At 37.7% G+C, this 25,655-nt stretch overlaps 2 protein-coding genes and 1 pseudogene across 5 annotated transcripts in view; 2 read left to right on the top strand and 1 right to left on the bottom strand.

The window, feature by feature from the left end:
* Positions 1–1,157: 1,157 nt before the first annotated feature.
* LOC146479462 (glutamate receptor 4-like) lies at positions 1,158–19,493 on the top strand. 2 transcript variants are annotated; one of them, XR_014864842.1, is made up of 16 exons: positions 1,158–1,387; positions 3,025–3,186; positions 3,879–4,133; positions 5,660–5,856; positions 6,940–6,993; positions 7,617–7,736; positions 7,954–8,106; positions 8,946–9,080; positions 9,526–9,711; positions 10,560–10,739; positions 11,417–11,602; positions 12,147–12,411; positions 14,723–15,090; positions 15,557–15,781; positions 16,850–17,746; positions 18,109–19,493. XR_014864842.1 is itself a non-coding variant. In XM_085110331.1 (15 exons), exons 1-15 carry the CDS (start codon positions 1,297–1,299, stop codon positions 17,057–17,059), a joined length of 2,787 nt encoding a protein of 928 aa, XP_084966457.1. In that variant the 5' UTR covers positions 1,158–1,296; the 3' UTR covers positions 17,060–19,493. The 2 variants fall into 2 exon arrangements, 1 of the variants encoding a protein (XP_084966457.1); XM_085110331.1 differs by having other exon boundaries at positions 16,850–19,493.
* Positions 19,494–20,945: 1,452 nt separating this feature from the next.
* The window catches only part of LOC146479460 (glutamate receptor 1-like), a 28,290-nt gene continuing 23,580 nt past the window's right edge, over positions 20,946–25,655 (top strand). Inside the window, exon 1 of one of the 3 annotated variants that reach the window (XM_085110327.1) lies at positions 20,946–21,180. Coding sequence is in view for 1 of the 3 variants with exons in the window: in XM_085110326.1 (XP_084966452.1) it covers positions 25,068–25,158 (91 nt within the window). In the remaining 2 variants the exon portion in view is untranslated. Of the gene's footprint in view, positions 21,181–24,925; positions 25,159–25,433; positions 25,453–25,655 lie in introns of those variants that run through there. The other 2 variants (XM_085110326.1, XM_085110328.1) reach the window with 2 other exon arrangements.
* Positions 23,053–23,850, bottom strand: LOC146479461 (uncharacterized; annotated as a pseudogene).

Below are 25,655 nucleotides of genomic sequence, written 5' to 3'. Positions count from 1 at the left end.
GATCTTGCCTCATTCGTCTGCGGCCTCCACTATCTTCAAATGAAGAGTGCCTCAGCTCAGTGTTCTTAATCTTTTTTAAATCAGTGAGCAAACGTTCATTTGTTCGAGAACCATCGTCAAATCCAGCTTTACCTCACATAAACGCTAATAAAAATGAGTTTTTTTTTTGAAAACGTGTTTCCTAGCGCAGTACAGCATCTATCCCTCTCTTTTGAAAAATAGTTCACTCGAGGAATTACAGTCAGCTGAAAAATCGTTGTTTTATTTGCGCTTGGACAAGTGGTTATAAAGAAGGTTAAATTTTATGGGTCACTTGAAATAATCAAAACAACAAATGCAAAAATTCATAATCTTTACGATTTAATGAAAGCTTGCCCACATTTTTAACGATAATGGACATTAATCTGATAACATATCTGAATGCATTAGAAAAATATTGTGTACTGATGATCGATGGTCTCCAAGAATGGACAGTTAAACTTTCTGAAAGCAATTCAATACGGAGGGTTAAAAAAAAACACTTCAAATTGGTGTTGATGTTGTAGATTGAGCGAAAGTTAATAGTTAATTTGGCATATTTGAATTGTAAAATATTTTATAAGTGATTTTCATACCAGCTTTAGTCGCTTCGTTCTGGTCGATAAGTACAAGGCAGTTTTTTTCATTTTCTAATTCGAGCCACTAAAATGAATTTATTTTTGACAACACTGCTTTTAAAAGACTTTCACTTTCTTACGAATTCAGTTTAGTTTCTTCTTTCTTTTGTTATTAATTATTGATTAAAGATTATAATTACTTACTAAAATTCCTGTTCAGTTTTAAATTTCAAGTAAGAAAGTTAAAGAATCTTTTTAGAACGATTTAACTGTTGAGAAATTGTTTTATAGCAAGTAATCAAAATTGACAGATTTAACTGCCCGTAATTACAATGTCATATTTCATTTCTTTTTGTTTTTTGTCAGCAAGACTGAACATTGAATAATCCCTAGTTAAAAATATTCCCAGCGGAAAGCGCTAACTGACCAATTGCCTGGTAATTTTGGATTCTTGCCACTTAAAGTGAAGAAAAATGGGCTCACTACGACACATTAATATTTCTTTTGCTTTTTAAAAATTCATTATTCACACTTTACTGAATTATTCACCATGAAAAGCAATGACGATGGCGAAAGACGCAAATCTATTTAAATCGAAGAAAACGCCCTCGAATTATTTCCTTCCTTATATTTCACATCAAATCATCCATTTGGTTAATTCTTTCCTGGAGGGCTTAAGGTGAAAAAGCGAGTTTCTCAAATGCGTGCCATCGCACTAAGTTTCTTGATCTGCCTGATTCTGGCATGCAACATAATTCTACGAATGGAAGCTTCGCATTCTGTCTCAATAGGTAAGCTGTATTTAACTTATTTTTTTAGTATTGAAGTAGGACTTAGTTGATGATTTGAAAATAATAGTAATGATCAAATATTACTGAAAACAAGATCACGAGCATTCGTTTCGCAAAATAAGCAACTCCAAATGAAGCTCTGTAGCTTCATTTGAATGATCTGTGCAAACTTGAGAACAATATCTAGAAACTCAAACATCTAATGTAGAACCACCATGTACAGCGCAAGTAAACAGCACCACAAGAAAGCACTGCGGCATGTGAATGTGTGACAGTTTAAGATCTGATGTGAATTTAATTTACAAATTCGAAGTTTGGAACGATCTTATACAGGGTAATAAACAGCATCAGAAGAGAGTATTGCTCAGTAGCTTTCATTTGAATGGTCATCCGCCGACTCAAGAACCACAATACAGGAATCAAAGTTTTACGGCATAACTATGTCTGTACTATATTTTCTAGAAACAATTCTCTTGTGTCGAAAACCACCATTTTAAAATGTCTCCGATGTATCGCATGAATGTCGTTATTTTGAGAGTCATACGCTTTTTAATGAAACTTTTTACAATAACACGTTCTTTTTATGGCTGATTACTGCTAATTTTTATTTTGGCATGATGTTATTTCTACACACATTACATGAATTGGAATACTACCAATATTATTACTTAACTTCATAGCGCCTCGCAATTTCCTGTCTAACCATATTTAGTTTGAAATTATTTGTCAGTGACGATTCGCTTGATTAACCAAAGGCCTAATCGTTTTGCTGCAGTTTAAAAAGATGCATGCCTTTTATTTCCCCTCAGAAGACGATTAAATAAAACCAACATTCATAAAATTTTAACATTCTTAGAATTTTAATTATTTTCTTTTGCGTTTTACACGGAATGCAAATTTTAATTTCAATCCATTTCGTAAATTTATAGGAATTGATGGTTTGCATGTGACGTCATGGCGGCCGTGTTGGTGGACAGGAACAATGAGATTTTTCTTCTCTGGGAGTTACCTGCCATTTTCATGCAAACTTTGTGAACAAATTTTCTTTTGTTTTGTCCACCAACATGGCAGCGATGGAAACCACGTATAACTTTTCACACTGGTAGACAAACTTCAGAAAGAAAAGTAATTTAGGAAAAAATTAAATAAAAAAGAAAAATGGTTTTGTATGCTGTAACTGCATTGAATGACCGTATTTATGTCAAAAAAACAAATAATTCGTTCAGTAGAATTTATCTGAAATTAAGCCTGCAATAATCTTTTGTGTTCGAGCAATGTATAAAACTATGCAAGTGCTTGCATGTCCTTAACTGCTAATGCAACGTGAAAAAAGTATGAACCGCACAGACAGACGCGCTTTGCTCATGACTTAAGTTTGTCTTTGTTGACTTTTTTGCGATCCCAAAAGAAACTCGAGGCTATTTCTGAGCTGAGCGTTTCTTTTGATGAAAATTCAGGTTCAAAGCATAGGGTATGACTACGGCTGGAGATCAGCGATGGCGACAGGAAAATGATACCGGGAATTTTAGGATGGCAAACTTAGAGTTGTATTCCTACTTGTCTTGTAACAATCACAACGAACCAAGTTTTGTATAAAGTTGAAACGCCTCACTAACGACTTTCGTAATTATTTTTAGGCATAATATATCACCCGGACGATGAACTCCTCGCACAGACGTTGAGGGAGAGAGTACGTTTCATTAACAAAACACTAAGTCACCAAAGTTACCCCAAGACCATGCCGAGCATAGATGTTAAATCCATTAAATCTACTTCATCGAGAGAGCTTTTACTTGAAGGTGAGTGGCCTTTAAAAATGTGTCTGCTAGCCAGTTAAGGTAAACGGATAACTCGGCAGCTTTTTGGTTCTGCACATTTGTGTCAATTGGTCAGTCTGTACATCAGCTTGTCTCAATTTCATTGCTCCCACAGTCGATTTGTCGATTCGCGTTCAGTTAATCTGAAGCATCATGAACGGTATCAGTGTTAACCTCAAAAAGGCCTGTCATGTGAACAGTGGTAATTCTTTCTCTATGAAGCTCGCGTCGTGCTAGCCACTAACAATGGAATAAAATTGGCGTGTCAGTCAGTCAGTCAGTCAGTCAGTCAGTCAGTCAGTCAGTCAGTCAGTTAGTCAGTCAGTCAGTAAGCTAGTCATTCACTTAGTCAGCCAGTCATGATCTGTCACTTAGTCAGCTTATCATTTACTCAGTTACCCATTCAGTCCGTCAGTCTGCAGTCACACAGCCAGCCAGCCAGCCAGCCAGCCTGCCAGCGGGTTGGTCAGTTGGTCAGTTGGTCAGTCAGTCAGATTGATCAGGGGGAAATTCAGTCACATATTCTGTCAGGTGGTCATTGGGAACATACTTTCAGACATTACATGTACCAGGCCAGCGGACATCAGATGATTGTTAAGCAGAGATTATTTCAGATTATATCAAAGTGGTCGGCCAAGATTTTTGTATCGTCGTTTTTCTTTCTACTTTTTCAGAAAACCTAGTCAAAATGTCCTGCGCAATAGCAATCTTTGACTTGTCTTTCGGTGATCATCATTCCTTCGCCTTTGCTGAGGTGTTGAGTATCCCACTCTTCACCTTCAAGCGTATATTACAAGACCTGTCAAATGAGTTCGTATACTCCGCCCTGCCCTCCTACGAAATGTACGCACGTGCCATAGTTGACGTCATAGAGTTCTCCATCGGCTCAGATGGGACTCCCAGGGAACAAGTGGCCATCGTGTTTGAAGGTAAAGTGATGATGACGTTCAATGGCTGATCAAAGGAGAGATCCGGTAGCCCTCTATTTTATTAGCTAGAAAAATAAGGGTCACAATCTTCCTATTTGGAAAGATTTCCTTCTTTTTTCTCTCCTTCTTAGGGCCTTCTCATGTGGGCGTGGCTCTTGCCAATTCGTTTTCCTGGGCTACCAATCTCTCTCCTTATACAAACCATTGGATAGGCCAATGATGTAGTGTGGATGTTATCACGTCTGCCTTGAATGCAGGGGACTGGGGCCAGTAAACCACATTTTCACATAGTACGTTATGTGTCGCTTTTACACGTTAACTTACTTTGTTTTTCATATAACAGATAATTCCAGTGATTTCATGTGAAAATATAACTGATTTACTTAGTACAATTATTCTTTGCTGTTTGTTTCATGTTTGAAGATACTGTTTGTGGGTTATAAGACTGAGCTGGTTTAAATTAAGTGAACAGATTTTTCAAATCGGATTCGAACCGAAGCATTTAAAAATTTCTAAGCTGCATGGTATGGGCAGTATTTTCCAAAAGCATCAAACTTCTGGAGGGGGTTTAAAATCTAGGCGACATGCGTGATATTATTATCCTAAAGGACGGTAGACAGAATTAAAATAAAGAGACGAGAAATAATATTTAAGGACGCAGGAAAACATGAAAACCTACGTCAGCAGATTTTAGCAAGATTTTAGCAAGAGCTGTTGGAATCCAAAAGAAAATTGGGGGTAACCACGCATTTCAGAAAGCCACAATAATCCAAAAAAGCAGTAAAGTACAAAGCAGTGTATGGCGTTGTTTTCCTTATTGAAGCTGATTATCTCTGAAAGATGCATGGTTACCCCTAATTTTATTTTTGAATACCAAGAGCACTTGCTCAGTTCTGCTTTTTTCGCATATTTTTAAACCGCGCAAAAATATCCCTATATTAGTAGGCACCAACCATAGGAAACCCGAGTATCTCGAGATGCGCAGAACGTATGCACAGTACCAAAAGTAGGTACCGTCCTTAATACGAGAATGATGTTTGCCTCATTAGCGTCTATAAAAAAACATGCAAGAAGCAAATGGACATACACTAAAAAAACATAACACAATTGGTAATCAGGGTGAACATCGGTTTGATGTGTTGAATGTTGTTGGAGATATTAGCTTTCAAAAACTTTGAAATTTCAAAAAAATGTATGGCTGGGTGCAACTCTTACCACCCAGCTATACATTCTTTGTAAAGTCTTGATACTTTTTAATTTAAAGTTCATTTCTTAAACAAAACAAAACAAAACAAAACAAAACAAAACAAAACAAAACAAACAAACAAAAAAAAAAAAAACATATTTAGCACATCAAGCTGAAATTTTCAGAAAGTACTTAGTTTTCCAAAACCCTTTCAGTTTATCGGAAGCATTTATTTGTATCTGGTTTTATCGTTTATGCGGGTAATGTTGCTAATGAGGCTTGAGATGTAAACAAAGATCCTCCTATAGATTGCACTGAAAAAGCTTTCTGATCATTTCAGATGAATATTCCAGAGTGAGCACGAAGGTGTATTCATTAGCTCGTGAGCTGGAAAAGTTCCAAGTGGATGCAATTCCTGAATTACAAATGGGCAACACGAAGCAATTTCAACGTGCGATGGACGTTCTGCCTAAAATTGGCGCAAACTATGTCCTGGTAATCTGTCGACCAGAAAATTTGGCGACCATCTTGGAAAAGGTATTAGCTTTCTTTCTTTGACTCTTTTCACTTTCAGGGAGACAACCTTGACTTTCAAAGTGCGATCCTATCCTACGGTACTTTCGTCTTGTTTAATAAACGAGAGACTATTGCAATTGTGTACCCAATTTAAACAGCCGCGAAAAGAAAGCCTGAAAAATATTCCTTCCTTGAACGGGATTCGAACTCATGACCTCTGCCATATCGGTACATTGCCATGCAAACTGAGCTATCAAGCCAACTGGGAGCTGGTCATGTTGTGAACTCGTAATATACTCGTAGCGGTGAAGAGAATAGAAGTGAATATATGAAATTCATATACACAAAGCTACTGAGCAGTGCCTTTCTTTTTGGTTTTGTTGTACTTAAGTAGGTGGCTTTCATTCCTAAGTGTGGAAAAGGGAGACCATTCAAAGGAACTGCTGTTTGTACTCCTGTGTTACCCTTTTTAGGGGCCTCAGCAGACTATAGAAAAAGTTGTCGACAACTTTGATAGAGGTTTTCCACACACTGAAGCCCTAAATTATCGATAAATTTGTTTTTGGATGCCGGAGTTTGCAGAGTTTGGTAAATAGCGGTCACGCCACTGACAACGAACACTGAAGATGGCGGGCGTTGTTGTTGATAACTATCTTACAGACTGGGTAAAACGAGTTATCGACAATAAAACTTCCAGCATTTGTTATCGATGACTTAAGTAGTTTTCCCGAGTTTGAAAAGGAAAACTAATTTCCCTAGAATTCCCTTGGAATTTTTGCAGTGTGATATCGATAACTTGGTTCACACACATTTTATGATCGACAACAAATCCTAACAGTATGCAGGATGTTTGTGCCATGAATCTAATTTGATGCCCTTAGCTCCTACAAGTCTCCTGTAGCTCGATCAGTGGTAGAGCATCCGAACTAGTAATCGGAAGGTATTAGGGCTTAGGTTCGACTCCTGATAGGAGCACACAGATTGCCTGTGTCGCTCACTGAAAAATACATCATTCTCAATAAATTTGTCGATAACTTTTGGTCTAGCCTGTCGATGCTCTTTAATTAAAAAAATATTAACCAAGTGTGTTTCTTTCTGTTCAAGGCATTAAAACTTGGAGCTATGAATGAAAAGTCAAGATGGTTTGCTTTAGATATGGTAAAGCTTTTAATTGTAACTGGGTCATTCTGCACTTTGCTGTCCCTTTTGCCTCAGTGTTTGAGAAAAGGAAGATTTGATAACCCGGAATACTTAACAGTAATAACATTAAAATAGATAAAGAAATATAGGACGAAATCTCTTGTAAGGATGGCAAGAAAGGAGACCGCGACCGCTTTAAACAGACAAGTGGCCGTTTAACAAATTTTTTGTTCCAAGAAGAACAACGAAAACTGGCTCCTTGAAGGAGGGTGGTCGTAACTGTTCAGATGTAAGATTTTTAAATGGTTGGCGCATTAGCTTTCAGATCTGAAGGTTGTCGAGTCTACCACCAAGTTTTCGTAGCCGAGATAAAGCTAGTAAATTCGGGGAATAAGATTCTCCATTTGCAAAACTTTCGTCGACTTAAATTATCAGTTAAAGTATCCGAGTAGATCATTCTGTGTTAGCGTACAAAAATATGTCTGTAAAAAAGCACAAAATGATCTGGAAACACAGGGGACAACATTTAAAGTATTTTGCCGAAATAGTCTCGTTGGGTACCCCTGCTATTTACCCAAATTTTGTGATATTAATTTTATTATTATTACGAACGTATCTGTTTCTCTTATATACCCAAACAGGATTTAAAAGAAAATATATCGAAGAAATGTTTCAAGGGACTTGTAGGTCTGCAACTGAACTTAAAGCATCCTGAGAAGGCAATGAGACTGAAGAAACACGACAAAAAGAAAACATCGGAGGTATGCTATCCTGCCTCTGTCTTCTTCTCAGTTTTGAAGGAGTAGCTGACAAGCTCAACCAGAATTTAATTCCAGCAGTCCTGACGGCTGGGCCTATCATGCCTGTATCACTAAATGAAAAATTCATGGAAAAGTGGAAAAGTCTGTACGGACAACAGATGATTAGACAGAGCAGAGTCTCAAGATAACCTGAACTCTATTGTTTGTTTTCTCCAAGATCATGTACGCGTTGGTCAACGATACTTTATATGCTGTTGTGGAGGCTCTCAAACAGGACGTGACAAAGATCAAGAAATATGGCCCTTGTTTTGAGGCAGGAAAAAGTAGCAGGCCAAGTGGTCGGGCACTGTTAGACAACCTCAATAATAAAGTAAGCTGAGGCTGATCATTCAGGATAGATTTGTTTCTTGCCAAATTAAGACGCCTTGAAATCTCCAAATTGTGTGCGCTAAATGTTGTTACTTTATCGCAACCTGTGGTAAGGTTAGTGCAGTGTGCTGGATGTTTGTCACACGAACCTAGTTTAATGGCTATAGCCCCTACAAGTGTCCTGTGGCTCAGTGGTAGAGCATCCGAACAAGTAATCGGTTCGAATCTCCAAGGTTCGACTCCCATTGAAGAACTCGGATTTTCTTTTACCTGTGTCACTTACATGAATAAATATCTGTCATTTATTCACTAGGCTTATCACGTTTATTTCACAAAACACTAGTTATTGGTACTCGAGGAGAATTTCGTGTACGAGAAAAGATATTAGTTTTTCACAGCACGGTTTTGGCTCTAATCAAAAACAACAAATCTCAGCTAGTTAACCTAGGTGTTTTGTTTCTTAGAAATTCAAAATGGAAAATGATATGAGTAATGTCATAGTAAATCAGTACCGTTTCCTTTTGAAACTACTCAAACTTTAAGCTAAACACCAAGTGTTATTGTATGACATTGTAATTTTAATTTTTTTCTCTCAGTTTACAACGCGACCATTTCAGCGTTTCCGGCTGCCTTTTACCAAATCGTGTATAAATAAATTTTAACTCCTGAAAGTGCCATTTCCTTGGTTTTAAGTCACTCTGACAGGAATTTTCCACACTTAAAGCTGGGAATTTTCTTCTATTCTAAAACTATCTATTTATTGTAAAAAATCTGACCGTTTTCCGTAAAACAACGGAAATCATTCTGGATACGCGACTGACTTGCATCTTGTTTGCGCAGGTGAAGTTAAACGGACTGACGGGATTGGTACGATTTGATAACGAGACGAAAAGCAGGATGGTGGAAAGGCTGGACATAGTCAACGTTCAAGTTCAAGACGACAAATATGAAAAAACGCAGTCTGTTTTGGAAAACGTAAGTTGCACTTTATGATAAACAATGTCAAAATGTAATGAAGCCCGTCATCATCGAAAGAAACGGTTTCCTGCTGAGAGTCTTGATAAAACACTGAATACAAACTGTCTACCTCGAGACGAAACATTAAGTGTATGTTGTATGTTATACCGTACTTTAGAAATCGCGGCCATTTGAAATCGCCTTCTGTTATTTCCTTTAAAATGAAATCAGCGACATCTAGAAATATCAGTCGTTATTGCTTTTAATAAAACAATTACTTCCACTCGCGCTGGTTGCATATACGATCATTGCGAGAACTTGGATGTTCTTTCTCCGGGTATGGCTGTGTCACTGTCTGATAAAAAATATCTCTATCAATGTTTAAGCTGTTTTAATACTCAATTGCAAAACCTCATTGACGTAACCTTTTTTAAGAACGTTTGGGTTTATCTGTACTGTGAAGGTTGGACATTGGGACGCAAACATAGGAAACAAAGTTGACAAACCAGTTCAGCTGAACAGTTTTAAGGATATTGAGTGGACGGGGGAGTTCTGGCAGGAGTTACAATGCTTGGCTTGGAGGAAACCCGATCGTGATAAAGGAACAAGGCCATTAGAAGGAAGAGTGATAACAGTGGTTACTATAGAGGTTTGTGGAATGTCGCTTATCACATTGTAGTTTCATAAATTTATCAGGTCGAAAGCGTTCACGCTCGGCGTTAATTTCACGTTTATTTTCATATTACTCATGTCCAATTCTTTTATTCTAAAATTTTGGTTCCTGCGTTAGGTGATCTTGTAACATTTTAGGAAGTGGTGGTTTGTCAAAAAGAATGCTTTTCAAATAGGGGTGGGGTAAGGAAGGGGGAAGGCGTCGTCTTAAAAATAGATCAATTTCCAGCTGTGAAGAAAGAAAATCTAGCATTTTATAATCCTGTCTTTTCATCGTTTCTTCTTTTCTTTAATAGGGGGAGGATTCGAAAATAATCCGAGTGGGATGGGGGAAGTGAAAATGCCAGTTGGATGGACAACCCTCAGACTAACACTTTATTTCAATTCAATTAAAATATGGGGTTTCTTTTAAAGGAAACCTCCCATCGCACAAGAAATTGATGTTGAAGTTTTGAAAATAATATCCAATTTCCTTTGCTATAGTGGAAAGCATTATTTTGCTTATAGAAAAATGAATATAATTGCCACCAATTTTCGTTTTTATATTTTCCAAGCGCCACCATTATATATTGTATGACGTCATAGAACCCTATGCCGGGAAGTAGAACTTTTTTGTGCGAAATAATTGAGAAAAATGATGACACTATTAAGAGAAAAATGCTAAGGAAGGTGATAATCAGATGCTGCTTTTCCCCTTTTTGTCATGCTTTCTAACTAAATTTGAAATTCAGTATACTTTATCGCAACATTTTAACGCCAGGTTATATCGACTCGTTGTCGACTCCTTTATTTGTTAGTTTTCTTAAATGCGGAAGTTACTTTTAGGATTCGCCATTCTGTGAGAAGAGAAGCAACCAAACCAAGCCAACCGAGCGTGGACACGGATATGAAGGATTCAGTATCGACCTCCTTGAGGAAATAAGAAACAAATTGGGCTTCGAATACAAGCTTGTTATTTCCAAAAAAGGAAAAATGAACAGTCTGATAGAGGATCTTGTCAACAAGGTTTGTGTAACTTGTTAACATAACTTATAGTTAACTTCTCCTCTCCTGATGCAGACTAGAAGCATTGTTGTTCTCATCCAAGAGGCCTTGGGTTATCCGGCTGCAATTGGCCCTTTGCAGCTAACGATCACGTGGTACAAAATCCACCATGCTGGAGGCAAGCTACGCACTGGGACATCCAGAACAAAGAAAGGTCAAGTTTAACTTGATGAAGTTGCTTTGTTTTGCATGTTCTAGTATGCAACTTGCTTTCCAGTTAGTTAGTTTTCTTAATGGCGGATTCTGTGCCATGTGACCGTTAGCTGCAAAGGGACCAACATGGAGTTGCTTTTACAGTTTGCTAATAAACATTTAGGAAACTGGATAAAATATAGCAATGTGGGGTTAATTAATTTCAGTCCATGCTCAGAGTGGAACAACATAACACGAAGGGCAGTCTCGAATTACTGACTAAGATGGAGGTCAGAAACTATAGACACCTGAAAACGGTCTTTTAAAACTATTCTTAGCCAACTGGATATTTTACACTGCCTTTACACGTTTACATTTCATGATTTTTTAAAGATCTTCAATGATACCTGAAGGTAACTTAAGAATCGTATTATATCGAAAATAGTGTCCCCCCCCCCCCAAAAAAAAATGTGATGCTTATCTGTATTTGATGTTTTTACTTTCAGAGAGCTGACGTAGCCATAGGAGCAATAACTATCACTGCTTCCAGGGAACTGCAGGTGGACTTTAGTAAGCCTTTTATGGATTTCAAGATCAGCTTGTTGATGCACAAGTCGCCTGAAGAAGAGCTAAATCTGTTCGCATTTTTATTGCCCTTCGAGATGGATGTTTGGGCTTCCACCATAGCTGTCGTAAGTCTTTAGTCAGCGCTACCCAAACATCCTCTGTAACTTGGAATATTTTAAAATTATGACAGTAAAGCTAAGAGGATATAAGGAAAGCGTAAAAACGTTTTCATTGATGTCTGCAACATGAGCCGAAAACGGTCACATTGCCTGGAAATTACGTCATAACTTTTAAACGGAGGCCATCTTGCATATCTTGATTATATCATTATTTTCTAGACTGCTTCTTAATTTTACAAACTAAATTCTTGTTTCAAACTTAGAAGTATTATTTATTTTTCTTGTCCTTTGTGGGAAGCCTCGTGACTGTTAATAAAGAATTGCTTAGGGCGAGCTCGGCTTGTAGAGGCAGAAAATAGCGAGACATTTATATCGGATAAAGGTTGGCCGCTAAGCGTGGCCAGGCAAGCGAGACAATAGAAAGAGATGGAGGGAAGGAAGAAAGTGACCTTTCAGAACGGCTATAATCAAGCATCAGGTGTTGCTCCCTTACTTGAAGTTGCAGAAATCTATTATTTGTAGTAAATTTAATTGTGTTACTCGTTGGTAGGTGTTAGGCATCACCTTGCTCATCTACTGCTTGGATTACTTGAGTCCCAGTGGCTACCGCGCTACAGCAGCGGCTTCTGGTGAAGGAGACGGTGATGAACTCAACTTGTTTAATAGCTTGTGGTTTGCAGCGGGATCCATTCTTCAGCAAGGTGCTGATAACACGCCTAGGTCTGCCTCTGGGAGAATGCTGGCTGGAGCTTTCTGGTTTTTCACGCTGATTTTGATTTCCACTTACACTGCAAACTTAGCGGCGTATTTCACAGGTAATGAAACTTTGTGATTGCAATAATGGTAATGGTGCTCAGTTCCGATTTATATTTTCATTGATGAAATGAATGAAAACTTGGCAATGATAATAGAAACCAAAATGAATATGAAAATGTTCATGATGATGGAAATAGTAATGATAATGGAAGGGCAATGGTCATCTTGATGGCAGTGGTAATTGAATGTATGGCAACTGCGATGGTAATTGCAATGGGATGACAATGGCGATGGCAATGGTAGTGGTAGTGGAATGTATGGCAATTGAGATAGCGATTGCAATGGGATGACAATGGCGATGGTAACGAATTTGGTGATGGAGATGGCAACGGCTGCAGTGGAAATGGCAAAGGTTAGAGTAATAAAAAAGGCTTTGACAATGTAATGGTAAATGCTGATAATGATTGTAATAGAAATTTCCGTGAGTAAAAATAGAGCTGTAACCAGGATAAGAAATATTGAATTAAAAAGCGTTCTCTGTTTAAAAAGATTAAAAACATAAGCTTTCGGGTATCAGTCTATAGCCTTTAACGAATGAAAAATGTGGCACGCAAACGGAAATATATACGAAGAGAATGCGAAAATTTGAAATAAAAAGAAGTGTGAAAAAAGCTAGAAGATAAAAATGGAAATGAGGACTAATTACAATTAAATGGAGTATTGCCTAGGCAACGGTTTTGAGTTATTATCCGCATCGACGATTTCTAGTGTGTGCCAGGATTCGAGTGTTTTACGAACGCGGTAATTGCCTTTGTCTATCACACAAGCATTATCGAAATCAATGCAATGATTGTTTTGCCACGCATGGTTGGCAACATTAGAGCCATTTGAATAGTTTTTCAAGTTCCGTTCATGTTCATTTTTTTGGGTTTGGAAGCATCGTCCGGTTTCTCCTATATAGTTCCAAGGACAGTCTTTGCAGACGGTTCCCCTCCCGCCATCCGCGGTTCTATTAAACATCACAAACCGGGCTTCCCTCTTCGGCCGATTGTTTCTTCCATTGGCTCCGCCCTTTATAATACATCCAAGTTCCTTTCGGATATTCTATCACCGATCCAGAATCATAATGGATATTCTGTTCTCAATTCCTCAAAGTTCGCCAAAGAAGTGGCTAATATGGAAATCTCTGATGATGAGGTTATGGTCTCATTTGATGTTGTGTCGCTCTTCACAGCTATCCCAGTGGACAAAGCCTGTGAATACATTCGGAGCAAATTAAACAATGACAATACATTACGATTCAGAACAAGTCTTAGCACAGATGACATCATTTTTCTACTGGATTTCTCTCTTTCAAACAATTATTTTGTTTATAATAACTGCATATACAAACAAATCCACGGCTGTGCTATGGGCTGTCCAGTTAGCCCTATTGTTGCTATCCTCTGTATGGAAGTGATCGAGGATGTAGCTATTAGTACCTCATCAGTCCCACTAACGATTTGGAAACGATATGTTGACGACAGCTTTGTGATTGTCAAGAAGGACGCTGTTTCTTCCTTCCACGATACTCTTAACGCCTGTGATCCCAAAATTTCTTTCACAATCGAACTTGAAAAGAACGGCCAAATTGCCTTCTTAGACACCTTGGTTTCCAGAAGAGATGGAGTTGTCGTCATTGATATATATCGGAAGCCAACCCATACTGACCGTTAGTTGAATTTCTCTTCTCATCATGCAAAAGAACACAAAATCAGCACGGCCTCAGCAGCTTTGAAGGAAAAACACGTAAAACCAACCATGTCAGGGCTGTGTTAGAAGCTAATGATTACCCATCGGCTGTTATTTCTAACGTTCTCAATAAGAAGCCACCTCCATCTACAGTTCCTCCACCAGAAGAATTGGTTTCTATGTTCTTCAAATGGGCCGATCCTTCTAATACGTACCAGGGTTTTGCATGCCTCCCTTACATCATTGGCCTAACCGAGCCCCTCACGAGATTACTCCTCAAAAATGATATTCGGGTTGTCAAAAAACCACTCAAAACCCTACAACAATAATTCCCGTCTCCAAAGTTCAGACAACCCACCGATCTTCAGTGCAATGTTGTTTACAAAATTCCATTTAAAGACTGTCCTTACAATTTTATAGGAGAAACCAGAAGAAAGAAAAAAAAAAAAGGAAAACAAAACAAACAAACAAACAAATTTTCTGAGTTCGAAGCGTTTCCTGGGTGCCAGAGGTCAATATATGGAAGAAAAGGCGGGTTCCAAAGCTCCAATCAGAAATGACAACAAAGAGACCAGCGCGCCATATATTTAGATATTGTCTTCCACCATATTATCTTAATTTTTCCGCTTTTATCTCCAGCTAAGGACGCAAAAAGTAGCATCAACTCTTTAGAAGAACTAGCCAACCAGAGCAAGATCAAATACGGTGTCCTGAGTGGTGGATCTCTTTCCACGTTCTTCAAGAATTCAGAAGTGGGGACGTTCCAGAAAATGTATAACACAATGAAAAAACACAACACGTTTGTAAACTCCACAAAAGACGGCGTGACCAAAGTTAGGGAAGGAGGTTTTGCCTACTTGACGGACGAACCGTATCTGGACTACTACAATAAGAAAAGTCCCTGTAATACTATGATGCTGAAAAATTTACTGGAGGCCAAAAGTTACGGTATTGGACTTGAGAGAAATTCCGACTTGACGAATCAATTTTCTGTTGAGATACTGAAGGTAATTATAATCGGCGTGACATCAGTTGTTAAGGCGCTATGGTTAGTAAGCACGTAGAATCTTCGATCTGAGGGTCGGTGATTCGAGCTTGGTCTCTACCCCAAGTATAGAGGGAGGAGTGTATCAGGTACATTAGTCATGGAGAGGCGCGAGTGAGGCCAAGATGTTAGAGTACTATTACAATGTAGTCTAACACTGGTCCTAAAATTTCCAACTGCGCAGACCTTAGTAGTAGAAATACTTACAATTGCTTCATGCTACGGAAACCCGGTTGAGATTAGGCTCTGTGAGCCACTTCACCCTGTAGTGCCAACACAGCCATTGCATGTCATTAGATGCGCATACTTAGTGCAACATGTCATTTCCACTCATGCTCGCAAATCTAAGTTGAGACTTCATTGAGATATTTAACTGGAAAAGCAGGTGGCACATTTACGTTCTTTCACCAGTTTTATTTTGTTTTTAGCTCCGTGAGGAAGGTGTCGTTGACAAGCTCCGTCAGCAATGGTGGGACCATCGAAGTGACTGTCCAGATGCCAAAAAACCAGCCTCCGCTACTACTATGAGGATCTCTCTGGACCACATGGCTGGAGTGTTCATTGTACTGGCAGGAGGAATTGTGCTGTCCGTCGTGTTTCTGCTGATCGAGAGAAGATGTAGGAATCTAAGCAAAGAGGTTAAGCGGGCAGGGGTAAGTCCAAGCGGGAACAAAATGTTAATAAGAAGTAAGAAAGTGTTGAACCAAATTTTTAGAGGAGAGAACCAGAGAATATAGACCAACTATTAAGAACGTGTTACAATAAGTAATATTTGCGCAAAATGTCTGTTAACAATGGCATAGCGAGACAAGTTCTCCGAAATGTTGCAGAGGGTAACATTCCTGGCTCCCTGCCTATAAACGTTACACTGTTTTTTTGCCCCGACTGCTTGTGGTCCATCTTGAACATGTATTTATGTAACAAATAATCTAAAAAGAGCAAGGTCAGGGAAATGTATTTTTTCCAATATTTTGAAAGGCACCAATTTTCTTCTTCAGAGACTGACCTTGTGGCAAAAGACATTATAATGTAGAAAACGAAAACAAGAAACGTAACAGAAATTAGTAATTAGAAATTGGAGTCACTTTCTCAAATTTTTTTAATGTCTCTATTGTAACTGTTTCTAATTGTATCGTATTTTGCCACAGGGTCAGTCTCAAACATACCCTGAAGAAGAAAGGCCGTGCCTTTCGAAATATTGGAAAAGTATTTCCCTGACCGTGAAATCAGCCTTTTTTCTTAAACAATACAACGTTTAGTGAAATTAGCCTTGCTCTTTTTTTAGATTATTTGTTGTACAATTTGTTGCTGATCAGATCCTTTAATTTACTATAGGATCCGGTTCTTTTATTTTGTTTTATTTTAGTTTTTACTGAATGGATTTATGTACTATATTTGAAAAAATAAACGTCCGGAGCGTTTACTTTGAGATGCGATTCATTGGAGAGGTGTTAAATCGACTAAAATTTGATTAAAAGTTAAACAAGGCAGTCAGATAGGCAAATAGACATCTCCTTACCAAAAATCCGCATGGTAACAGGACCTTATACTAACAACGTCTGCAATGTATCGGGGAGGGCGTTTAAATTTTTATTCCACTGAAATAATAAGGCTTAAACACTTACATCCATAGAGTTTGAGAGTGTTAACAAAGAAAAGCAACTTGTGATCACCGTTTAGTTGAGATCGAGCACGGACTTATTTCCAGTTCTGATTTTCAGTCGATGAACAGCGTGCGAGATCAAATGGACCAACCAGTTCAAGTGTTCTCCAGGCCCCTCTTGATGGAGACCAAAACCATAAACAACATGGACAACCGCAGAAACATGGATGCGAAGGACGGGATACGAGCCAGTGACAACCTGAGTGTCCCCAGAAGGCAGTCCAGGCTCCCGAATATGTATGCGGGGGCACCCGAGAGCAATCTGTGATTTACAGAATTGGAAAAATGTTCTTTTCTCGCCATTTTTGCAAGTGGTGAACGCTTCTTATCCTACTGGATTGGTAGCTTTAATTTGAAAGCTAATAGGGTAGCAGTGTATTACGCAGACATTGTCTGTATTAACGCTATTCACCCTTTGCAGGGAGGGTTTCAAGTGCCCTCCCCCCTTCGTAACTGGAAGACTCTTAAGGATACGGCAATAAAACCTGGAGGATATGTAGTTTGTCACAAACGGCGTCCATTGAGGTCCACAAAGTGGACCTCTGACGTATATCGTGTGACAATCAAGTCATTTTTTCTTCACAGCCGCCATTTGGGTTCCGCCATCTTGGATTTCTCGATTTCTGCAAAACCCGAGAGAAATCGTCCAAATTGGTTTAAAATTCACCAAAACCAATAAATAACATTCAAAATTGTGTAGAAATGCTAATGCTACGAGAATAAACTCAACATTTTTGATAAAAAGGTGATAAAATCCAAATTTGGAAAAAATAGGCTGATCAATTCAGATGAGTAATCAACTATTATATCAAATTAGGGCCAGATAAATTTTCGGTAAAAGTAACTCAATGTAATGGTTTTTGCTTGGATATCAAAAAAGTTATGAATATTCAAAGTCAGCGCGGGCTCTTCAATTGTGTCCCGTGCCCCCGGGGGTTAAAGGGGAAGTATCATGGTGTTTTTGACCTCTTTTCTTAAAAATGGTGAAATAAGACCTTCACTTAGCTACAAAATAATTCTAGAACAACGAGAGGAAAGAAATCAACTCAGTTCTTGAAAGGAATTTCTCCTGATCTGTTCTAGCGCATTTTCGAAACAAAATTGCGAGAACTTGAAAAAAATTAGTTTAACATTTTTTAAGTTTCAATCCATTCTGACCTACTCTGTCTCTGACCAAAGGCAATAATCAACAGTTTTATTGCACTGGAGTGATAATTTATGACCAAACTATACAATTATTTTCTTGTTTCTGTTGACAGACAAACGTTTTTGACATCCAATTCTCGTGATACTTCCTCTTTAACGGGGTTATCTAAGTGAGTTCAAGATCATTAGTCCAGATAAAAGAAGGTCGTTTCATAAACACTCCCTTTTTCTTTTCGTTAATATATAAAATTTGAATAAATATAAGATTCTGAGAACAAAAATAGGGCTCACGGCGGGATTTCGATCCCGTCGAATGTCATGCAAATTGTGGCCATCTTATATATGTTATAACAACCTGGCGAAGCATGTTGTGATGCTGAATGTCCCACTGCCAAGGGCAAGTAAACGGATTTGACTGGTTGTATCCCAGTTTTTTTTGCTGAATGAGCCACTTTAGAGCCCCATTGATTTGAACCAAAATTAGAGAGGGTCTGATAAAGACTCCAGAGTGAATAAATTTTCCGTTTTCTTTCGGACAACTTGAATTAATTTGGGATGACTGCGACAGGCGTTTAATATAATCTGTTTGGTAGAAGAAGAAGTTGATTTTTGGAGTGGCCTTTTCCTTTAAAACCTTGTTACCTATTTCTATTAAATGGACGTCTGCTTGTTAAGGAACAATTTTCGTATGGTCTCCATTGAAAATGTTTATCTTTTTAACTAATTTCTAAGGATGTATAATGCTTGTTATTCCAGTGAAGTTATTTTCAAATTTTCAGATGCCTAAATAGTTGTAAGTGAGCACTTTCAAGGAAAAAAACTATGACATTTTTGTCCAAATTGGGTTCAGTAGAAGCCATTGTGTACAACTCTCAAATGAACAGGAGGTTGGGGATAACGCCACCTCTTTTCAACGATTCTCATCCGATTTTCTTAGGTCTCTGGAACTTTCAGTAGCTGTTTTCCCATCGCTAAGAAAGTTTTTGTGATTTTTTTGCTGAGAATCGCTTGATTGGTGTCCAAGATATGGTCCGGTGTGATGAATAATGTCGTGTAAATGTAAAATAAAAAAACATATTTCTCAATTGAACTCGAACCTATTCTCAACGGAAAATTGTAAAAGGCTAACCAAAGGACACAGCAAAGAGTTTCTTGGTAAAGTTTTCTGCCACAAGGAAGCCGCCCTCTTGAATGACACTGCTGGAAGCTGTGGCGTTATCTAGGTTTAGATGACGTCATATAGCCCAGCATTATAATTCAAATGTTAAATCCCATAACATTAGTTTTATATTGTAGAAAATTTCACATGCTATGTATCTTTTCGGTCAACTCAAATTTTCTCTAGAGGATAAACTTCACCATTGCAATAAATCAAAAATGAATTTATTTTCTACAGTAGTGTATTCATTGAGTTACTGATCTCTGTCAGTGTCTCAACTGCTAGTCACAACATTATATTGTGTCGTCCACCATCCCAGATACAAATTTAAGAACGTTGGAGGAACCTTTTATAAAAGTAAAAGGTCTGGTTTTTACACATTTTTAGGACGGTGCCTACTAATACAGAAGTATTTTTGCGCGGTTTGTGACTGCGGGAAAAGCAGATTTTAGCAAGGGCTAGTGGAATCCAAAAAGAAAATTGGGGGTGACCAAATCAGTTTTCAGAGAGAATTAAACAACAATAATTCAAATCCCAGTGAATTACAAAGCAACGCATGGCGTTTTTTTCCATATTGAAGCTTTTTTATCTCTGAAAAATGCATGGTTACCCCTGATTTTCTTTTAGCATAGCAAGAGCACTTGCTAAGTTCCGCTTTCTCCGCATAGTTTTAAACCGCGCAAAATATCCCTGTATTAGTAGGCACCACCCATAGGAAACCCGAGTATCTCGAGATGCGCAGAACGTGTGTGTAGTAAAATGATAGGTACCGTCCCTAACACAAAACCTCCATAGTACAAGAATATTCTTTTTCTGGCATGAGCTCAATCCTCTTGCATCCAAAGAAGTCTTCTTGGCAGGGCACTGGCACATGTGTTTTAAAGCAGATATGAATTAAGCGATAGACTCTGACAGTGCTTAGGCTTATGTAATGTGCAGTTATTGAGGTTAAAAAGGAAGACACGAAATGTGGAAATCGTTTCTCACGTACACTTTTTGTTGGAATATGTTGGAGACCACAAATAAATAAGCTTTTCTTTTCTTATAGAACGATAATTTTTCGAAGTCTTTAAGTTTAGGCTTAATAGAAATGAAGAGTCTAATCAGGTGCCATCAAACAGTACATAAATGTAAGAAAGGATACCTTCTGGGTATTGACTTGCTAAATCCATACGCAACAACAGCATTTGCCTGAGCATTTGTTTGAATCAAATATTATCGTAAACAAGCGTAAAAGCTGAAGTGTGCCAGGCGTTCTCTGGCCCGGCTAAAACTTGTTCTGATTTCCTTGAATTCAATTTCTTGCTGTAATTCTCCATTGCCAAAACGTTTTCTGTAATTAACTATTAAGTACAAATGCCATTTAAGGAGTATCTTTTTCTCTGTGACTGGATATAATTCCAAAACCTAAATGAATCTTGGAAATTCGCAACTCGCACATGTTTGTTAGTAGCCTGGGCACTGGGAACAAGTAGAGAAGAAATATGCATGCTGGTACAATCGTGGTAAAATAAATCAAAATGGCGGCACAGTTGTATGCTTTCATTCGATTCAGGTTTGTTTATGTGTACCTTTTTGTAAATTTATAATGCATATTCTGGTTCTGTTACATTAGTGAACTTAATCAGCGAGGACAGCAACGCCAACGAAAACGTCACTTGAAAGTATAACGTTTTTTCATTTGTGTTACTTCGTGATCATTTCAACTCGTTCAACTTCTACAGAAAACGGCGAACTACCCAGGACCAAAATTGGTAGGAGTGGCGTTCAAGTTTAGAAATATAATCAAGAAAATACCGTTTTGTGTTCATGTTCTCCACGAAACCTTGAATTTGATCATTTCACGTTGTTGTTTTGCAGAGGACAGCAAAGAAATGTACCAAAATTTAAAACGCACGTGCAGAGCGATTGTTTTTCCTAATTAACCCTATTGTTTTGTGGCGTGTCGCTGCCGTCGCCGTCGTCGTTGCTTAAGTCTCCTATTGTCATCAGTTGAACGGAAGATATTTTCTTTTAACACAGGTAAAACTCTACCGAAGGAAGCGTGTCAAGATTTTTATAGCTGGATTTCTGGTATAAAGCTGGTATGTTTTTAGCAACACTATCAAAGAAAGTGGGATTTGGAGTTACTCAGCCATTGACATAAGTTTTATATTTATAGTGAATGTAAGAAAATGCTGTTAATGCAGGTGTCCAAATTCTTTGATATAGGTGGTTTGCATTGCTGCTATGTTGGTGTACAAAACAAAAGAAAATTTGTTCATATAGTTTGCATAAAAATGGCTGTTTTAACAGTCCCAGAGGAGAAATATCTTATTGTCGCTGTACTGAAAACAATATACGCTTAATGTATGGCCCCGAGGGAAACAGTTAGTTTTGTTTTCCCGAGAGTCCTGATGTTTCGTCGAGGGAAACATCAGAACTCGAGGGAAAACAAAACTAACTGGTTTCCCGAAAGACCATACATTAAGTGCTTTGTTATATATTTAGACTTTCCGTTCAACAATCACAGCAAAACAAACAAACAATGACGGCACTATGAGAACACAACTTCTTTATTCACATGCCCGCTGAATGAATAATTTACAAATGTTTCAAAGTACCTGAAAGAGTAGAATATACTTTTATAACCTCAATGACGAATACAAAATCATTTGGAACTGTAAAAATAGGCAGTCTCAGACTGCATGTGTCTACTGCAGTACTCGTATAGAAATGTGATATAAGAGAATTGAAGAAAAGGGAAATAAGACTGAAATGAAAACGAAGAGGGAGGAGTGGAAATAGGATAGAGATAGGAAAATGGTTGTAAAAATGTTGCAAAGAATACTGGTGAAATTGAGATTAAGCTGGTATCGTTCACCACAAACATTTTGTATGAAGAGAACTGTAACTTTATTCTAACATAAACACGTGAACCACAACTTTGTAGTGAAAGCAATGCAGCAAAGTTTTAAACATAAAGTACTGAAAGCAAAGTTCTAATCTGAAACGTAGGGATAAAATGCAACAGAAACTATTAGTTAATCTATACTGAACTTATGAATGGCAAGTATCATTCTTTAACCCTTCGACTCCTGTCGTGTTTCCATATTTTTCGCATAAATTAACTTTTTCCTAGAGCGGTTTAAAATGCGCAGTAGATAAATAAATATCGTTGGCTTCCAAAATTAACTGCATATTAAACTGGAATGATTAAACAAATATTTTCTGACGTAAAATAATATGGTTACCTATTAATCATTTGCCGAAAAACACACTTGAACGCAAAAATTGCTAAAATTCACGGCATGTTGATGAAGACCTTTGGCATATCAAATTTCAACCCGCTTATGCAAATTGTCCTTGATTACGCATCTGTCGCTTCTCAAACGCATATATGAATTGACAAAGACACAAAAATCGACAAAAGCTTTTCCAACAAAACATTTTATTGAAATAAACGATGCATTTGCTATTAGAAGCAAAAAACTTTCAGTTTTTTTGCGTGCGTGCAAACACGCATGTAAAATTTGAAGACACTCCGTGTTTGTTCAAAGCGATCACTCGCAGTAAATTCGGGCACGTTTACGATGAAAATTACAGAAGTTACAGAATTCTTGGTCAGTCGAGGATTAGCGTCGGCTTTCGATAGGATTCCATTTGGGATTCCTGTGGCATTTACACTCTTACACTCTTTCACTCAACCCGATGACATAGTGTCTACGCTTCTCTAGAAGCCGTAGACACAAAAATTGATGGTCACATTTGCTCCAGAAAATGCTCCTGCGTTCAAGTTTACTGTTTCCTGGCTATGAGATGCGAAATTCTGCATAGTAACAGGGGAGTTTGGCACTGTGTTTCTGCCCAAGAGAATTTGCACTTCTTACCCATGCATCGCCACAATTTCAGTGCTAGTTGATTCGAGATTTTCAACAGAACAGGCACTACTGAGGGCATGGGAGATTTCTTTCTGCTTAGCCTCCGAAAGGCGCCTGGACTGATTTGTGTCCCGAAACACGCATTATGTGGCGAGCCTCAAAATTGCACTCATCCAAGAACGATACAGCCATTGCCCTAATACAGTGATAAGTGTACTTTTCAGATTTAGGATCTGGTGAAGATGGGTTGTAGGAGGTTTGGATCTTTTCTAGAACTTCCTTTGCTATTGGACTGTGGTGATCAACTTTACCAAGTCCTTGCCACTTCAACTGCTGCCTCAAAAATTGATTTGATTTGGAGAATTCGGTATCGCTTATTATGTGAAATTCTCTTTTTAGGGGAAAGTGTCTTTGAAGACCAAATCGTATTCCCATCAAAGCAGACTTTTTGTACCTGTCTCCGTTCTCTTTCTTGGCGTTCGGCCAGAAATTCGCCGTAGGTGTTCATTCAGTTCTTTCTTCGGAATCGTCTTTAGCGATTTCGTATTTTTCACCGGCTCTTCTTCAGGTTTAACTTCATTGCAGTATGCCAGGAATGTAACACAGCGTTGTTAGTTCCTTTCTTACATTTTCCGTATCTTTTCCTTCTATCAGATGCTGGATTTCTTCGGCTGATAATCGAGAAAGACGTTTTCTTTTGGCCTCAGGTTCCATGACGTTTGCGTTTTAGTTTTAAACTGAAACCGGCAGTGTTCTCAGACCCGCCTCCTTCAATCAAGCTGACGCGAGCACGTGCTGAAGATCACGCCACTTTTCAGTCATGCACTGATCACGTGCTGTTGTATCCGTTGCAGGCAACAACTGCGGAATTGTATACCGGTCGGGATACATTTTAATTTGATCAAGGGCACGTGACCAAGAATCAACCAATCATAGTGCTCCTTTTGTTGAGTGAAAGTCTATGTATATAACAAACGTTTTTATTTCCTTTAACAGCTTGACATAGCAGTGTCACAAAAAAATGTTTACTGATTCAAAAATTAAAAAATGTTATATACACATTTTCTTTTACAAAATCGTAAGGTCATTTCATAAAATAGGGGCCTTCGTAATTTTATAAATTGACCGATTTTTTTCATAAAGAAGGTTAAATTTTATGGGTCACTTGAAATAATCAAAACAACAAATGCGAAAATTCATAATCTTTACGATTTAATGAAAACTTGCCCACATTTTTAATGATAATGGACAATAATCTGATAACATTTCTGAATGCATTAAAAAAATATTGTTTTTATGATCCATGGCCTCCAAGAATGGACAGTTAAACTTTGTGAAAGCAATTCAATATAGAGCATTATAAAAAAAAACACTCAAAAATTTTTGAACTGATGTTGTAGATTGAGCAAAGTTAATAATATTCTACTAACAATAGTTTATTTGACATATTTGCACTTGAATGTTTTTCATTTTCTAATTTAAGCCACTAAAATGAATTTATTTTTGACACTCTGATTTTAAAAGACTTTCACGTTCTTATGAATTCAGTTTAATTTCTTCTTCCTTTTGTTATTAATTATTGATTAAAGATTACTTACTAAAATTTCTGTTCAATTTAAATTTCAAGTAAAAAAGTTAAAGAATCTTTTCAGAAGGAATTAACAGTCCTGAAATTGTTTTATTGAAAGTAATCAGAATAAGACAGATTTAACTGCCTGTAATTACTATGTCATATTTCATTTCTTTTTACTGGTACTGTCAGCAAGACTGAACATAATTTGAATATAATCGTTCTAATAATCCCTAGTTAAAAATATTCCCAGCGGAAAGCACTAACTGACCAATTGCCCTGTTAATTTTGGATTTTCACCACTTAAAGTGAGGTAAAATGGGCTCACTACGACACATTAATTTCTTTTGCTTTTTAAAAATTCATTACTCACACTTAAGTGAATTATTCAACATGAAGAGCAATGACGATGGCGAAAGACACCATTTTATTTAAAACGAGGAAAACGCCCTCGAATTATTTCTCTCTTATATTTCACACCAAATCATCCATTTGGTTAATTCTTTGCCGGAGCGCTTAGGTGAAAAGGCGAGTTTCTCAAATGCGTGCCATCACACTAAGTTTCTTGATCTGCCTGATTCTGGCATGCGACATAATTCTACGATTGGAAGCGTCGAATTCTGTCTCAATAGGTAAGCTATATTTAGCATATATTTTAGTACTGAAGTAGGATTTAGTTGATCGTAAAATAACCAACCCAAAATGAAGCTCTGCAGCTTTCATCTGAATGATCTGTGCAAACTTGAGCACAACATCTAGAAACTCAAACATCTAATGTACAACCACCACGTACAGCGCAAGTAAGCAGCACTACAAGAAAGCACTGCGACATGTGAATGTGTGACAGTTTAAGATCTGATCTGAATTTCATGAAACTCGAAGGTTGGAAAGACTTTGCACAGCATAGTAAACAGCACCAGAAGAGGGTATTGCTCAGTAGCTTTCATTTGAATGGTCATCCTCCGACTCAAGAACCACAATACAAGAATCAAAGTTTTACGGCATTACTATGTCTGTACTATATTTTCTAGAAATAATTGTCCTTAGTCGGAAACCACCATTTTAAAATGTCTATGTTGTAACGTATGAATGTCATGTTTTGAGAGACATAAGCTTTTTAATGAAACTT

Source organism: Pavona decussata, unplaced genomic scaffold (assembly GCF_977016875.1).
Source record: "Pavona decussata unplaced genomic scaffold, jaPavDecu1.1 SCAFFOLD_58, whole genome shotgun sequence".
NCBI classification, from domain to species: domain Eukaryota; kingdom Metazoa; phylum Cnidaria; class Anthozoa; order Scleractinia; family Agariciidae; genus Pavona; species Pavona decussata.
Note: the sequence above shows the minus strand (reverse complement) of the source record. Positions and strands in the feature narration are given on the sequence as shown.